The sequence below is a fragment of the Carcharhinus amblyrhynchos genome, chromosome 5 (assembly GCF_965287045.1).
Source record: "Carcharhinus amblyrhynchos chromosome 5, sCarAmb.v2.hapA, whole genome shotgun sequence".
NCBI classification, from domain to species: Eukaryota; Metazoa; Chordata; class Chondrichthyes; order Carcharhiniformes; family Carcharhinidae; genus Carcharhinus; species Carcharhinus amblyrhynchos.
Genome location: NC_137328.1, coordinates 42,675,050 through 42,692,151, shown reverse-complemented (window position 1 = coordinate 42,692,151; position 17,102 = coordinate 42,675,050). Strand labels below are relative to the sequence as shown.

The 17,102-nt window shown below is 42.8% G+C and overlaps 1 protein-coding gene across 1 annotated transcript in view; it reads left to right on the top strand.

The window, feature by feature from the left end:
- The first annotated feature begins 1,896 nt into the window (after window positions 1–1,896).
- Window positions 1,897–17,102, top strand: part of slc1a1 (solute carrier family 1 member 1) — a 64,093-nt gene continuing 48,887 nt past the window's right edge. The window contains exon 1 of the mRNA XM_080188696.1: window positions 1,897–2,074. Within this exon, the coding sequence (XP_080044822.1) occupies window positions 1,945–2,074 (130 nt within the window). The 5' untranslated portion in view covers window positions 1,897–1,944. The remainder of the gene's footprint in view (window positions 2,075–17,102) is intronic.

The following is a 17,102-nucleotide window of genomic DNA, read 5'->3' as shown; positions in this document are numbered from 1 at the left end:
TTGGCAGACCACTTTTGAAGGAAATGAATGAACCAATGCTGACCTTAACAGCAACAGCCATATCCCGTGGAAGAACATAAAACCTCCAAGAAGGTTACAATCACTTATAAAACAATGAAAGCACATTTGGAGAATGAGAACTGTGAGTAGCATCCTCTCACCCTGGGCATGGCTACAGCTCTTCAGTTTCATCATTATGAAGCCCTCTCAGGCTGTCCATTTCACTGAAGAAGTACTCCCCTCTGTGTACTCACCTGCTTGAACATAGTGAGCTGCTCAGAGTTCAAGAAATAGATGCGTGAGCTGTTAAAGCCAGAATGTTTAAGTTTATGTTTAACTTTATTTATTAGTGTCACAAGTAGGCTTACATTAACACTGCAAAGAAGTTGCTGTGAAAATCCTTGAGTTGCCACATTCTGACACCTGTTCAGGTACACTGACGGAGAATTTAGTATGGCCAAAGCACTTAACCAGAGCGTCTTTCTGACTGTGGGAGGAAACTGGAGCACCTGGAGGAAACCCACTCAGATATATGGAGAATGTGCAGACTCTGCACAGACAGTGAGCTGAGCCAAGAATTGAACCTGGGTCCCTGGCACTGTGAGGTAGCAATACTAATCGCTGTGCAACAATGCCCCCCTGAAACAGCAGGTAATGATCTGAATATTTGAATATTTTAACAACCCGCGGCTTCAAAGGGAGAAGCTGCAAACCCATCCGAGTGAAACTTAAAAGTGAGTGAGATGATGTCCAAATCCCAATCCCATATCACTTCTAAGGGATTTTATTCCCCGCACATTTCACAAACGTCTTCCCTTGCTTGTTAAAAATCACCCTTGTTTCTCTACTCTCCTGGACTTGGTTGTTGGTCTGTGTGCAGTGTGCATCACTACATGCCATTATTTCTCCAGCTGTAATTGGCCTAAGACTTCACGACTCGGATTGAGAACTATTTACAAATGTCCAATTGAAGCAAATAAGTGGAATTGACAGGCAACCTTCTAGCTCAGAATTGTTCACCTTCTGCTAAGAAGGCAGGTGCTCCTGTGTTGAAATGCCTGTTTTATTTTTACTACTAGTGAACAGCTTCTCAACATTGGGCCATTTTCTGATGCTTGCAATTGTGATACATCGCCAAACCCCACTGAGTCTAGACACTTAAGACGTGTAATTTGTTCGTGTTTTGAAACCTTTTGACATTTATTGGAAAGTAAGACCTTCACGAACAGCAGTTCTGTCAAAAAGCTTTTCTTAATGTCAAGTGAGTCGATTATTGGTACATCACATGTAAACAGGTTCAGGACTGATGATTTAATTAGGTTTTGCTTTCAGTAGGAGAGGGACAATGTAAATTTGAACAAAAGAAGATTCCAAAATTTAAATTCATTGGGATTGAGATTCACGAATTTTGGCTTAAACACATAACCCACTCCAGCATCACCGTTGCATTAATGAAAAGGACTTGAGATCAAACTTACCACTTTAAATCATAAATATCACATTTTTCCAATGTTGACACTTCTTCAAACACGTCACGTTGAGTATGGCAAGTAAGCAGAGAAAATCATTTTCCCCTTCGAAAGGCCCATTTAATATTCAATGCAAAACATTTTTTTAATGGAAAAGGAATGTTTATGCCAGTGGCTGAAGGCTTGATTCTACCAATTGTGGGAGGGAGTTGCAGCATCCGTGGTTTAATGCTGGACAGGGCATTTTTAAAAAGCGTGGTTCAATGTTTTAAACGTAGCCATTGCTAAGTTCCTCTCACTGCATTCAGAGGGGGCGGTACTTAGTTACAACTGAGTGCATGAAATGGCCAGATCATGTATTTGTCTGCAGTGACGGAATACAGTGCAGTGGAGTGAAGGCAGCAGCATTTCACATCGATATCAGCATTCCCTTTTTACTGTCTGAGTGTGTGTGTCTCCTGCGTGTGTGTGAGCAATGCCTGTGTTTCCCTTCGGCTCCGATGATCAACCAAGAATGGGGAAGAAATTCTTTGGAAAATGTGACTATAAAGCCATCATGAAGAAGAACTGGTTGCTCTTATGCACAATTGCCGCTGTAGTCTTAGGTAAGCGTTGAATCTGTAGATACTGAATCCTTTTTCTTTTTTATTCGATGCTCGTTCCTTTCTGAAAAAACGGGATTAGTTCTGGTAATTTAACTGGTGATATTGGTGTGTAGAATTATGCATAAAATTGTCTCAAATCTTACCAGTCTTAAGATCTCTGTTTTTATATTAACACACTTCTAGCATATCTGATTGTGATTTGCATACTTAAGTTGTAGGCTTGCATATTTAAGTTGTAGGCTTTTAACAAAAGAATTCTATTGTCCTAGTCTCTTTTAAACCTGCATAATAACAAATGCCTGAAAGCAATTTCTTATCATGGAATGTCACACTGGAATTAAAGTACCCTGCACAGGTCTGTAAATGTAAGAGTTGTTAGACCCAATAAATGGTTTTTATTCCCCCCCCATTTAATTTTATTCCCCCCCCCACACTATTTTATTGGATTACTTAATGTCACTTACTATTGACAAGGTGAACAACCTTCTTTCTGTCAAACTTGGTGCTCCAGGAGCTTTGCATGATTTTTATGGAATAAGATGTTTGTCTGATTAACATGTGGAATAGGTTTCCACACAAGATAGTGAAGACCATGGAACCACTAAAGAAATTGTTGGGATTTATTGTGAAGGAATGTACTGCTGGCTAAATGAGTTAAGATGGGTTGGATGGCCTGTTTTAGTAGTACCTTAGTTGCGGAATGACAGCATATCTACGCTGTTAGAAAAATAAATTTTACCTTTGTTGAGTGTTTCCACACAGAGAGAGGAGACAAAGCCCCATCTGAGTTCAAGAGTTTGCCCCAAAGGGGATTCGTAAAGGCCGAGAGTTAATAACTGAAATATATGTTCATTCAAATGGCATATAATTCCCTAATCAAGTTCAGAAGATTCTACAGGGACCTGGAATGAAAACACATAAATACGAAAATACGTAACAGATTTGACAGCATCAGTGGAGTGAGAAACAGAGTAAACATTTCAGGTTGCTGATCTCTCATCTGATGAAAGGTTGTTGATGTGTGAAACAACTTGTGGGTTTGCTTTTTAAAAATACGATAATTTATAACTCCATCTGTAATTAAACTGAAGTTAACATCAAAAAATCTTGAATGCTTTTAAGTGTTGCAAGTTCTTCCCTAGATGTGGCAAGTAACATTTGAAAACTTTGTGCATTAGGATGTTTCATACAATGTGATTGTGCAAAAGTGATTTGCGAGGGTTAATGTTTTACATATAATGTCCCTTCTCTGTTATGTCAATCATTTTCTGACTAAGTGGACCAATCATCATTCATTATTCACCCCTTAACCAATCTACTTTCTTCTAACAACGGATCCTTTCTACTACATCTGTTAATGTCCGTCATTCTGTAGCCTCTGTTTTCCATGTATAGATTATCACCAGCATCTCTCTAAAATATACAGATGTACTCAGTCATTGTATAAGCAGTACACCAGCCAAGGCTTTTGACTGAAACGAATGTAAGATTCATTATGGTGCATTGATCCCAGTTCCCCTCAATTCTTGTATTGTTTACATAAAGTTAATTTACTGCCAAAGTCATATTGGTATCAGCATTAACCCAGTATTCTAATATTGGTAAATGACTAGAGTGAACTTGTCTTTTAAAATCAGCATCCGAAACCACCTCTAAACAGAGCCAGACTAACATTCTATTCCAACATTCACAGTAATTTGCTTTTATCACATTCTGTTGCCTCAGATGGATTCACTCGTGCTTTATTTCACTAAAGCCAAATGCATGGCTGGTATGTCTCAGTGCCTGTACCTAGCCGAAGTGATTGGCACACACTGAACATTCACTATATGCAGTTACTGTCTGACTTTTGAAGGCAATTGGAGGTGCAATCCTGCAGGCATAAGTAGAGGAAGTTTCTCTACGAATGATATTGCCAAACTGAGACTTGGGGCAGTAGAATTGATGGGTTGTGATAGTACATGTGCTTCCACAGGGAGAATGGGATATCATGTTTGACAAATTATGAATTTTTAAGACTGTAACAATCGGGGTGGATAAAGCATATGTCATGCACTTAGGTTTCCAAAAAGCATGGGATAAGGTGATACTATGACAAAACCATTTTTTCCATGCATCCCTGTGCAAGTTAGCAGTGCATGGAGATGGTAACATTTGAAGTACAGGATGTTCACAACACTTGTTACATTTGTTCCTGCCTAGTCACCTAGTGCGTGAATAGCAATAGGTTAATAGAATGCTACCGAATTGAATGTTAAAGGAGAGAGCTTATGCTCAGTTGTGCAGGGCATTGATCAGATAACATCCGGAGTACTGTGTACAGTAGGCTTGTATCTGCTGGATTTCAGAAGAGTGAGAGGCGACTTGATTGAAAGTATTTATAGGATCAAGAGAAATCAGAGTATACTTTATTGACATATAAGATGGGTTGTAACAGGGTGGATGTGGGAGAATGTAGAATGAGGAGGTCACATTTTGAAAATAAGGGGTCACACATTTAAGATAGAGATGAGGAGGTATTTCTTTTTCTCAGGGGGCATGAGTCCTTGGAACTCTTCCTCAAAAGGTGGTGAAAGCAGAACTTTGAAACATTTTTAAGGCAGAACTCGATAGATTTATGATACACAAAGGTGTGAAAGGTTTTTGGGGTCATTGGGAATGTTGATTTGAGGTTAAAATCAAATTGGCCATAATGCCATTGAATGGCTGAGCAAGCTCAAGTGGCCAAGTTGCTCCTAATTCTTATGTTTGTAGATATCAAGGGTAAGACCCTCTTTGGTGTTGTGATAAAACACCAGATAAGTTCTGGGGCCAGTAGTTCTGATGCAGTCAAGTTTGGTGAGTCAGTTTTAACGAAAGCCAAGTAAGTGTCCCAGACTTCAAGGAGAGGTTCCAACATGAAGTCTAAGGTAGGGGATAGAGACAAGAGACAGAGACAGCTCCCAGTTAAGGGAAAAAAAAGAGGGAGCAGAGAAAGAAGATCCAAAAAAAAATTCTGGGGCAGCGGACTTTAAAGTAAAGAGGACACAGGAGAAGTCCTGAATTTCCAAAAAGTCAGGAGAAAGTTGGTGAATCTATGCTGTGGGCTGTTGGAGGAAAAGTACTGCTTTGGAGAAGTAGATCAAAACCTTATCACCTTCTGGAATCGGGATGGGCGAGGTTCCCAGAACAGGAATCTCCGTTGGCCTTGGGTCGGATTTTACGATCTTGCCCGAGTGAGGCCGTAAAATCCTGCTCGTAGTGTTCTGTTCGGCACAGCAGAGGAGCTGAAATTTGGCTTGTGAGTTGGTGCTTGAGCACATACTCAGGAATTCAGGGAAATGGAATCTCATTACACAAAGTTGGAATCCTACCATTGCTATTACCGCCTGCAACTTTTGGAGAGAATTCCAAAGCAAAATATTCAAAGCTGAATACCAGAATATCTTGTGAGAGAGGTGAAGTTTCAGCAAGACTAATTGACTCACGGGGCGGAATTTTCCCGTCCAGCCTGCCACGGGAATCATAGTGGGCCAGACAGGACCATGCAAAGGTCTGTTGATCTCGAGTGAGATTTTTCAGTCTTGGGGCGCGTGCAGCCGGAAAATCCTACCCACAGTGTCTACTGCAGTCTGAGGTGGGATGTTGCAAAGTCTATGGACTCTGTCTTGGTCACATCTGTCATTTGTTGTGCAGTACCATAGAATCCCTACAGTGCAGAAGGAGGTAATCCGGCCATCGAGTCTGCACTGACCGCAATCCCATCCAGGCTCTATCCTTATAAACTCACATATTTACCTTGCTAATCCCCCTGATACTAAGGGGCAATTTAGCATTGCCAATCCACCAAACCCGCACATCTTTGGACAGTGGGAGGAAACCGGAGCACTTGGAGGAAACCCACACAGACATGGGGAGAATATGCAGACTCCGCACAGACAGTGACCCAAGGCGGGAATTGAACTCAGGTCTCTGATGCTGCAAGGCAGCAATGCTAATGATTGTGCCACTGTGCCACCCAGTATGATGTGTTCAACCACAATTTACCTATTTACATGTAGCTCATATGTAGCTTGAATATTAAAATGTAAGAAAGATTTATAAATAGTTTTATCATTCTGGCCTGTATAGTAAAGCTTTTCCTTGCTTGTTCAAAACCTGTGAAATCTTCTGAGTTCATAGAATCCCCACAGTGCAGAAGGAAACCATTTGGCGCATTGCATTACTACTGACTCTCTGAAAGAGCATCTTACCCACGTCCTTTCCCCCGTCTCCCTGCACATTTACCATGGCCAATCCATCTAACCTACACATTTTTGGACACTAAGGGGCAATTTTGTAAGGCCGATCCACCTAACCTATACATCTTGGAGTGCGAGAGGAAACTGAAGCATCTAGAGGAAACCCACGCAGACCTGGGGAAAATGTGCAAACACCACACAGTCACCCAGATTCAGAATCGAACCCAGGTCCCGGGTGCTGTGAGGTAGCAGAGAGTAAAAGATAGAATTAGAAGGCATGCTGGGCAGAGTTTGCAAGAAACCTCGCTGTGGCGCCATCTTGGAAAAAAAACTAACCACTAACAAAGAGCTAAACACTGTGCACCATGCCACTCATCTAGGATCATATCAGCTTATGAAAGGTTACTGCACAAGCTAAGAGCACTGGGTGTTGGGGGTGATATATGAGCATGGATAAATTTACTACCTAACAGGAAAGAGAGGGTCGAGCTAAATAGATCATTTTCAGGTTCATGGTATCATAGAACCCCTGCAGGGCAGAATGAGGCTATTCGGCCCATCGCGTCTCCATTGACCACAGTCCAACCCAAGCCCTGTCCCCAAACCCCATGTATTTACCCTAACTAGTCCCCTGGCACTAAAGGGCAATTTAGCATGGCCAGTTCACCAAACGTGCATATCTTTGGACTGTGGGAGGAAATTGGAGCACCCATGTAGACGCAGGGAGAACATACAAGCTCCACACAGATAGCAACCCAAACCAGGAATCGAACCCCGGCCCCTGGCGCTGTGAGGCAGCAGTGCTAAACGCTGTGCCATTGTGCTGCCAAACTGTAACGTAGTCCAGCACATCTCAAGTATTTACGATCTACATTAATGGTTTGGATGAAGTGACAGATGGTGTTGTAACCAGACCTGCTGATGATAAGTAGGAAGGACAGTCATGGGAAGACATAGGGGCGATGGACAAGTTAATCGAGAGGGCAGGAATTTGGCGGGTGAGAATATAATTTGTGAAAATGTGAAGTTGTCTGTTGGGAAGAAAAAGCAAAGTATTATTGAAATGGAGAAAGAATACAGAATGCCAAGGCACAGAGGGATCTTGGTGCCCTGGTACATGAATCACAAGAAGTTAGCAAGCAGGTACAGCAAATAACCGAAAAGGCAAGGGATATGAAGTATAAAAGTATTATTACTGCTGTACAGGACAGATTGGGTCGATATTCATTGGAGTTTAGAAGAATGAAAGGGTGATTTTATTGAAACGGATAAAATACTGAGGGGGTTTGACAGAGTAGATTCTGAGAGGATGTTTCCCCTCCCAGATGCATCTTGAAGTAGGAGGTCCACCTATATTTTGAAATAAAGGATCTCTAGTTAAAGAAGAAAATGAGGAGGAATTTCTGTAAGAAGTTCATGCTCCCTTTTCCCCTTACTGATAGTTCTTGACTTCAGGGTTTTATAAAGGACAAAATTACACAGACCCATGATTTGGCTCAACCACAAACTCATTATTTCTTTAAAAACCCCTACCACAAAGAGCTCTAAGCTTGTGTAAATGACGCTACTTAACACTTTGTCCCATTTAAATCCCTCCACAATTTAAGCTCAGCTTCTGCTTAAACACATAATATCATCATGACATATTAGAAAGCCTCTACTTAAAACCCAGAAGCAAAATCCCACATTTCTGCCCAAACTGTCCTCAATTCATACTTAAATCCCGCAGTTTAAAAACTCATGCCCAATTCATCTCAGATTTATAAGGATAACATAACTTCCCGTGAGGGTGGTAGTTCCACCAGCCAGGTTCACCATTCCTGACCCTCTATCTTGACTGCAGTGCCAGACCCTTCAATATTGTCCTTTTCACAATGATTCTTATTGTAATATCATAAACATATTTCTTAAGGTCATCCTGCTGGATGGTCAGTTCTTAACATTTTTCAATCTCTTTAGTCTGTTACATGCCCTGGTTACTCAGCGCTGATGTTATTTCCACAAATGGACTTTATTAAACTGAGGTATCTCAGGCTACAAACAGATATGCATGTAAAAGTTCCTCTTCTTCCTCAACCTTGTGAATGCTGTTTGCTGGTTGTTGTCTGGTGCCATTTGTAACAATGGCCTTCTCAGTTTCTCAGTTGGGTTATCTGGTGGCAGCCGTCTTTGTTTCTTGGGATCAGAATTAATGGGAAAAGAAGCCTTGATTTGTGAGGAAATTTGGCTTTGATTTTCTTCCAACACGGATCTGTTGGCTGAGTTAGCAAAAAGCGGAGGAGTCAGATCTCGCAAAAAAAAAGTTGTACAGATGCCAAAGATCAAGAGAGTACAACTACCAGAAAAGTCTCTTTTCTTTATACTGTGAAGTGACCTGATTGCGGTTTTTAAGATTATGAAGCAGTTCAATAGAGTTGACACAGGATAGATGTTTCCAGTTGTCAGGTCGTCCAAAACTAAGGGGCAAAAATACAAAATAGCCAGAAAAGAAATGCCATTAAAGGAATAATGAGAAACCTCCTCACTGACTGGAGATTGTTTAGAATATGGAACTTATTACCACATGGAGTGGTTGAGGTGAGTACAGATGAATTTAAGGGGATCTTAGATAAACACATGAGGGGAAAAAGGAACAGAAGGCATCTTTGGCAGGGTGAGATCAAGTAGGGTAGGATGAAGCTTATCTGGATCATAAGCATACACCAGTTGGACCAAATAGTTTGTGCTGTACATTCGATGTAATTTGATGTAAAATGCTAACTAACCACAAAAGGAAAAAGGTACGTTTCTTTTTTTGACATTTCTTTTGAGGAAGTGGGCTTGCTTGCATTATGTCTATGGAATTTGTTTTAACTATTACTCTGTCTAGTTCCTTGCCCCCTGTGAAAAAAACATTTAACAGCCTGTAACATTCAATCTCCGGCTGGTTTAATGCTGCAAGTATATCAGTTCACCTTTGAAAAGATTGGAAAAATGCGCCTTCTGCTGGCCGGCTGTCCAATAGCTAATATCAACCCAATTCCTTCAAAGTGTGTCAGACTAAAACTTAAGAACAGAGGACAAGAAGAAGAGTCAAACCTCTTCTGAAAAATACAGAGATAATTTAATGACACTGCACTTCCATTGCGACCCCTCTTCTGCCTGAATTAAGGATGCATTGAAAATTAATAACTGCAAATCAAAGGGAAGGGTCATCAAACTGCCTCTAACAAGTAAGATCAAACTAAAATTCAAGATTCAGTGTGAAGATTAGAATTAAAGTTCATCTTATTTTTGTTGCTGCCACAAGGGAACTTTGTCAGCTATCATTGTGTGATATTACGAATAGGCCTGGAATTATCTACCCACTTAGTTTGATTTGTCCATGGGATATGGACATCACTGTTAAGACCAACTTTTATTGTCCTAACCTTAATTGACTTTGAATTGAGTGGCTTGCACAGCCATTTTTGGAGTCAGCTGCATTACTGTGGACCTGTCATATGTAGTCAGGACAGCAGATTTCCTCCCTTAAGGGCAGTAGTGAACCAGATGGGTTGTTACAGCAGTCAGTGATTGTTTCAGGGTTATCAGGTCCTTTAACTTAATTTACATTCCACTAGCCGCCATAGTGGGATTTGAACCTGTAACCAGAACATTAGCGTCTCTGGATTATGAGTCCAGTGACATTACCACTAATGCCATCATTAGTGACGGCATGACATACCATCTTACTTTGTGTAATGCATGACTCCACCCAGTGATGAGGATTTTCCCCTGATTCCCATTGACTCCAGTTTTGCTCAGGCTCCTTAGTGCCACACTTGGTCAAATGCTGCCTTATTGTCAAGGGCAGTAGCCCTTACCTCAGCTCAGGAACTCAGCTTTTTTGTCTATGTTGGGACTTTGTTGGTGATGAGGTTGGAAGCCAATCGAAACCAAATTAAACGTCAGCGTGCAGGTTATTGGTAAGTGAATGCTGTTAGTTAGCATTCAATCATTTTGTCGATGATTGAAAGTAACCTAATGAGGTGTCAATTAGATCAGTCCTCGTAGAATCCTTACAGTGCAAAAAGAGGTCATTGGGCCCATCGAGTCTGCACCAACTCTCAGCTGCATATCTTAGCCAGGCCCTGTACCCTGTCCTATCCCTGTAACCCCATACATTTACCATGGCTAATCCATCTACCAACACATCTTGGGGCACTAAGGACCAATTTACCATGACCTAACCCGCACATCCTTAGAACATAAGAACTTAGAAATTCGGAGCAAGAGTAGACAATTTAGTCCTTCGAGCCTATTCTGCCATTTTATATGATCATGGCTGATCTCCATCTCATCCTAACTCCACTTCCCTGCCTTTTCCCCATAGCCCATTATCCCGCTTTTGATCAAATACTTATCTATCTCTTCCTTGAATCCATTGATTGATTCTGCGTCCACTGCACTCTCAGGCAGTGGACTGTGGGAGGAGACCAGAGCAACCAAAGGAAACCCATGCAGACACGGGGAGAATGGGCAAACTCCTCACAAAGAATCGCCCAAGGTCAGAATTCAACCTGGGTCCTAGGCGCTGTGAGACAGGAATGCTAACCACTATGCTAACATGTCACCTGTTTGTGATTTGGACAGGATATGTCGGGACAATTTTGCACATCGTCAGGTAGATGCCAGTCTTGTAGCTGTACTAAAATTGCTCGGCTAAAAGTGTGGCTGGTCCTGGAGCAATGTTCAGCAGGACAGCTGGGATGAATTTGGGCCCATAGCCTTTGTTATATTCACTGCACTCAGCCATTCCCTGATAACAGGTAGAGTGAATCACGCTGACTGAAGACTGGTTTCTATGATGGTGGAAATCTCAACAAGAAGCCAAGATAGGTCACCCACTCGGCACTTCTGACTGAAGATGGCTGCAAATACTACAGTTTTGTCCTTTGCATTCACTTGCTGAGTTCCACCGTCAGTCAGGATGGAATGTGTCAGGACTGCAGAGCTTTGATCTGCTCCATTGTTTATATGAGTGTTTCTCTCTGTTGCATTCTGCTTTCACTGTTGTGTACATGTGGCCCTGAGCTACTGCATCAAGCTGATACCTCATTTTTAGGTATGCCTTGTACAGGTCCTCCCACACTCGACACATAACTTGAGTTGGTCAACTGACTTGGTGCAATTGAGAGAGTAAGGAATACGCTGGGTCATGAGGTTACAGGTTGTGCTTGAATACAGTTCTGCTGTTGCTGATGCCTACAGCTCCTCAAGCGCATGCCACAATATGCCAGATATATCCTTCAGGATTCGACCAGCTTAATCAGTAGTGATGCTATCAAATGATGCTTGGCGATGGACAGTGAAGTCTCCCATCAAGCCTACTTTATGAGCCTTTTCTAGGCTCAATACTTCTTCCAAGTGGTGTTCAGTGTGAAATAATATTGGCTGATTGATTGATTGAGGGAGTGGTAGATGGTAATCAGCAGGCGGTTTCGTTGTCCATGTTTGACCTGATGCTATGAGGCATTATGAGAACCGGAGGAGTCAACACTGAAGTCTCCCAGCATCACTCTGTCCCCACTATGTACCATTGTCCTTGTTCTGATCTCCAAGTGGGACAGGACATACCCAGGGATGGTGATGGAGAAGTCTAGCACATATTGTCTAAAATATTTTATTCAATGAATGTGGCTATATCAGGCTATTTCTTGACTAGTATGTGAGACAACTCTTCCAATTTGTATACAAGATGTTACTAAGGAGTGTTGAATTTGCAGGATCCTACCATTTGATAGCTTCATGGTCATTATTGCTAAGACAAACCGAGTACTCCATATTTGTTGATTCAGTTCTGTTGGTGAACACTTCAGAGGTCACGGGCATTCGGCCTCTGATCTTCCAGTAAATGTTCTCCAAGGCGGCCTTCATGATACAAGACAGCACAGAGTCACTGAGCAGAGACTGATAGCCAAGTTCCGCACACATGAGGATGGCCTCAACCGGGATCTTGGGTTCATGTCACACGATTTGTAACCCCCATGACTTGACTGGGCTTGCAAAATCTCACTGACTGTTCAGTCTGAAGACAATACACACCTCTTTAACCTCTGCTTAATGCTATCTCCACTCACATTGTGTGCACCTTTAACACTTGATTAGCTGTAAAGACTCACATTCTAATTAGTATTCTATCAACTGAGTGTGTGTCTTTATATGCTCTGTTTGTGATCAGAACTTCCCACTTACCTGACGAAGGAGCAGCGCTCCGAAAGCCAGTGGCGTTTACTACCAAATAAACCTGTTGGACTTTAACCTGGTGTTGTGAGACTTCTTACTGTGTTTACCCCAGTCCAACACCGGCATCTCCACATCGTTACTCAGCCAATAACATAATCATTGTACTTCCATCTCCAAGCTTAAATTCTGAAACAGGTGCTTATCTGTATATGTAGTGCCAAGTGATATCAAGTTGTGCATGGTCATTCTGTGCTGCTAACCTGTCCAGATCTATGTCTTGTTTAATGTTCATTAAAAGCCAGACCACCTTTTAAAGTTCAACCTTAATCATGAAGTCAATTATAAAAAATGCAAAACGAAAAAAAAGTCGGTAAAACATTTTTGCATGTTGTGTTTGATTCAGTGAGTCTTTAGAGAGTATTGCTGGAATTTTACTGCCATGCTTGCTTGAGGCTCATAAGATCCCACTGGAGGCCAACAGAGAATGCTGTTCTGTGAGCCTCCCTCGCCTCGATTCTGGGGCAGGCAAAGTCATAAAATTCTGGTCTATGGCTGTATCATTGGGCCATAACTTCCAAGCTCCCCAGTGTTGTATTGGGGATGTTGCGCTGGGTCAAGCCATTTACAAGTTCTCAGGTAAAGTTTACAGAGCAATTTTCCAGAAAAGCAAACCTTCTCTGGGCAATTGCACTGCATGGGAACTGTCCAAAAATCTGATTTAAATTGCAAGCTCTGTATGATTCAGTCTGCGTTACATCAATAGTTACCCAGAGAAAGTTAAAAGGATTAAAACAACTTTTCATTTTTGGGCAACTGTTGTACATACACAGACTGACATCCAATGGGACTCTTCTTGCACCCTCGATTTGCCCAGAGGACACTTCCCATCCCTGACGACACTGCACCCTCCCCCCACCCTGGCACCCAATACTAGCCCACCCATGGGACTCCCACTGCATCCCAACTGCTGCAAAGGACTCCCCCTGCTCCCCATAGGACACACCACTTGTCTGACCCTCCAGGAATCTCCCCCAACCTCTAACTATGTTTCCCCGCCAGAGGATTGACCCTACGAGCATGTCAGATCCAACTCTCACCCCCAACAATCCCTTGAGGACCAACAATCCTTCCCCCACAATGGTTCCCCCGCTGCCCTGAACCAACCTGAACTAAGGTCCGCCCCAACCCAGAGACCCAATACCTTCCATCCTACCACCCACCAGGATCCAGCCGACCCAACTCAAGACCAACCATCCTGCTAATGCGAGAAATCCTCCCCCAGCCCCTCCAATCCTCAACCAACCTGACCTAAGGCCCATTCCCCTCACCCCCAGCCCACACAAGGCCTGACCCTCCCAACACTCCCTCCATTCTCTGTCCCCTTTGACTTCCGACCATCCTAGCTCTCCTGATCACCCCCCAGCTCATCCATCCTCACACTAGTTTTCTCTCCTGAACTCACCCCCCACAAACCTCCTTCCCTCCAAATTCTCACAACCTCCAACCCCCTGAACTCCTCACTTCCGAGCCACCCTCACAACTTACCTGGTATCTTCAACCCAACCTTTCTCCAAGACCTTCCTCCCCACAACCCCCTCCTCTGAAACCCCACAACCTTCAATGCCCCGACCTCCAAGCCTCTGACCTTCAATCGTACCCATCCCCAAATCCTATCCACTTACTTTAAATGCTTAACTTCCTTCTGACCTGCCTAGGAGCTTTAAATATCAGCGGACCCTTAAACATATCTGGTTTACTGTAGCTAGTGCTGTAAAAAAGGGAATATGGCCTCCTTTTTGATTCAAGAGGAAATCCATCTCTCTTCAACCCTCAATGGATGGGATTCTCCGGCCATTCCCGTCAGCGGGATTTGCTGGTCACGTTACAGTGAACAGAGATTCGGCTGAGTGACAGACGCAGCGAAGGCAGGGTGTGAATGGCCAGAGAATTCCAGCCATGGGGTCAGAAGTGAAGATAAAAAAGATTTTTGAATCCTGCGAAGGCTGCAGAAACCAGACATACGCAAAATGGTTGAAATTTGTCCAAAAAGCTGCTGAAACAAGGACAAAGGAAAATAAAACAACAGCTACTAATAAAATACTGGCTGCAGAAAATACACAGCTAAGAAAATCACACAGAAAAGCTCAAATCTACAGAAAGCCACAGCAAGAGGACAAAAGAAAAGCAAAGATAAAAAGACAAAAGGAAAGCAGACAAAGGCTGAATAAGAAGTATTGCGTGAGTACAATGGCTAAAGCAAACTTTCCAATCCCAGCTCCAGCAAACATGTAATGCCAAGAAGGAGGATCTAGCCTTCCAGGTCATAGATAGGACACTCATTTCGGCGAAAGCAAGTCTAAGGTTTGAACTGGTAATCCTGAATGTGCCATCAGAGATTCACAAAACGTCACAGCACACAAACGCATTGACAGCAGAACAGATCTTAGAGCAGTACAAACAGAATCATAGAATCCTACAGTGCAGAAGGAGGCCATTCAGCCCATCAAGTCTGCACCGACCAAAATCCCACTCAGGCCCTATCCCTATAGCTGATGTACTTATCCTAACTGGACCCCCTTTACGGTAAGGGGTAATTTAGCATGGCCGATCTACCAAACCCACACATCTTTGGACTGTGGGAGGAAACCGGAGCACCCGGAAGAAACCCATGTAGACACGGCATGTGTGGGTTGGGATGTCCAACAGGAAGATATCATCTAGAGGTGGACTAGAGAGTAAGACCAGTGCAGCATCTGCCCAGAAGAGTTCACAGTAACTTCATTGCAGTGTTAATGTAAGCCCACTTGTGACTAATAAATAAACTTTACTTCAGCTGCCGTCTTGTCAAGCCTAAATGCAAAATCTTTGTCTAATTTGTCAGCAGAGTGTGAACTATTACACAAGCTTACTGCTAAGGAGGTGCTGTGGTATTGGGAAACAGAACAAGAAGCAGCGTTCACTAACATCAAGCAAGTAGTGACAACAATGCCAGTGCTGAAGTACTCCAATGGCAATAGAATCATAGAAATGCTATGGTGCAAAAGAGACATTCAGTGCCTTGTGTCTGTGCCAACCACAAAAAAGAATAAAAGGAACTATCCATTCATGTTAATGCCACTTTCCACAATCTGGTCCATAGCTTTGCAGGTCACAGCACCTCAGGTACAGATCCAGGTGCCTTTTAAATAATTTGAGCATTTTAGCCTCAACCAGCAACTTAATCACTGAATTCCAGAGACCCACTACTTTCTTGGTGAAGCTGCGAATTCTAGGTGCCCACCACCTTCTGGGTGAAAAAGCTTTTCCTCATATTCCCTGTACTTCTCCGACTGATCACCTTAGATCTATGTTCACTGGTAGTCAACATGCCTGCAAGGAGAATATCATCCCGAGGTGGAACTCTTCTTAGTAGATGTTGAATGGGCCTTACACTGTAAGGGAAGGGAAACACGTCCTTTCTGTCTACCCTGTCTAGACTCCTCATAATTTTGTACCTTGTAATTAGGTCACCCCTTAGCCTCCTTTGTTCTATGGAACACAACCCTAGCCTATCCATACTCTATTCAATGAGGAAGTCACCTTGCAAAGTGACGCCAATGGGGAATGTCCGGAAGCAATTCTGATGCCACATGGACAACCAGTCACATTTATATCCATTGTAAACACAATGATGCTACACTCAGATCAAGAAAAGGCACTTGGCTATTGTTCTTGTTTCTGAGCATTTTCATCAGTACCTGATTGGGGGAGACAATGTAAAGTGGAGTCCGACCACAAGCCATTTCAAAGCATTCTTTGCAAACCGTTACTAACTGATCCAAAGCACCTTCATAGCATTTACAAAGATAAACATCTGGACCTGACGTACAAGCAAGAGAAGCAGATGTGCATCACAGAAATGCTGTTGAGAGTAGCTCTCCTCATGAAAATTGAGAATGCTTCAACAGACTGTGAACTCTTCCAGTTTCAACATGAAGCAGCAGCTAGACATGTTGTATAAGTCATCAACCCAGCAGAGTCATTCACTGGAATTTTCCCGTTTTGCCCGCCATGGGAATCGTAGTGGGCAGGAAAATGTCCGTTGACCCCCGGGTGGGATTTTCTGCTAGTGGGGCAAACACAGCAGGAAAATACCTCCCATTGAAGCAGCTGGACAAGTAACTTGCTCAAATCAAGCAAACTATTCAACAAGATGTAATTCTACATAAGAACATAAGAAATAGGAGCAGGAGTAGGCATCTAGCCCTTTGAGCCTGCCCCGCAATTCAATAAGATCAGTTCCACTTTCCCGCTTTCTCCCCATAACCCTTAATTCCCTTGTCTGTCAAAAACCTATCTACCCGTGACTTAAATATACTTAGCGAGGTAGCCTCCACCATTTCAACAGGCAGAGAACTCCAGAGATTCACCACCCTTTGAGTGAAGAAGTTCCTCTTCAACTCTGATCTAAACTGCCCCCCCTCCCTTATCTTGAGGCTCTGTGCCCTAGTCCTGCTATCCTTTCTACAAGTGCTACAAGATGTAGTGATTAAGGGCTGGCCTGAGAGCATCAATGACATACTGTGGTCACAAGAGTTTATTGAATTGAGATGAATTGATGG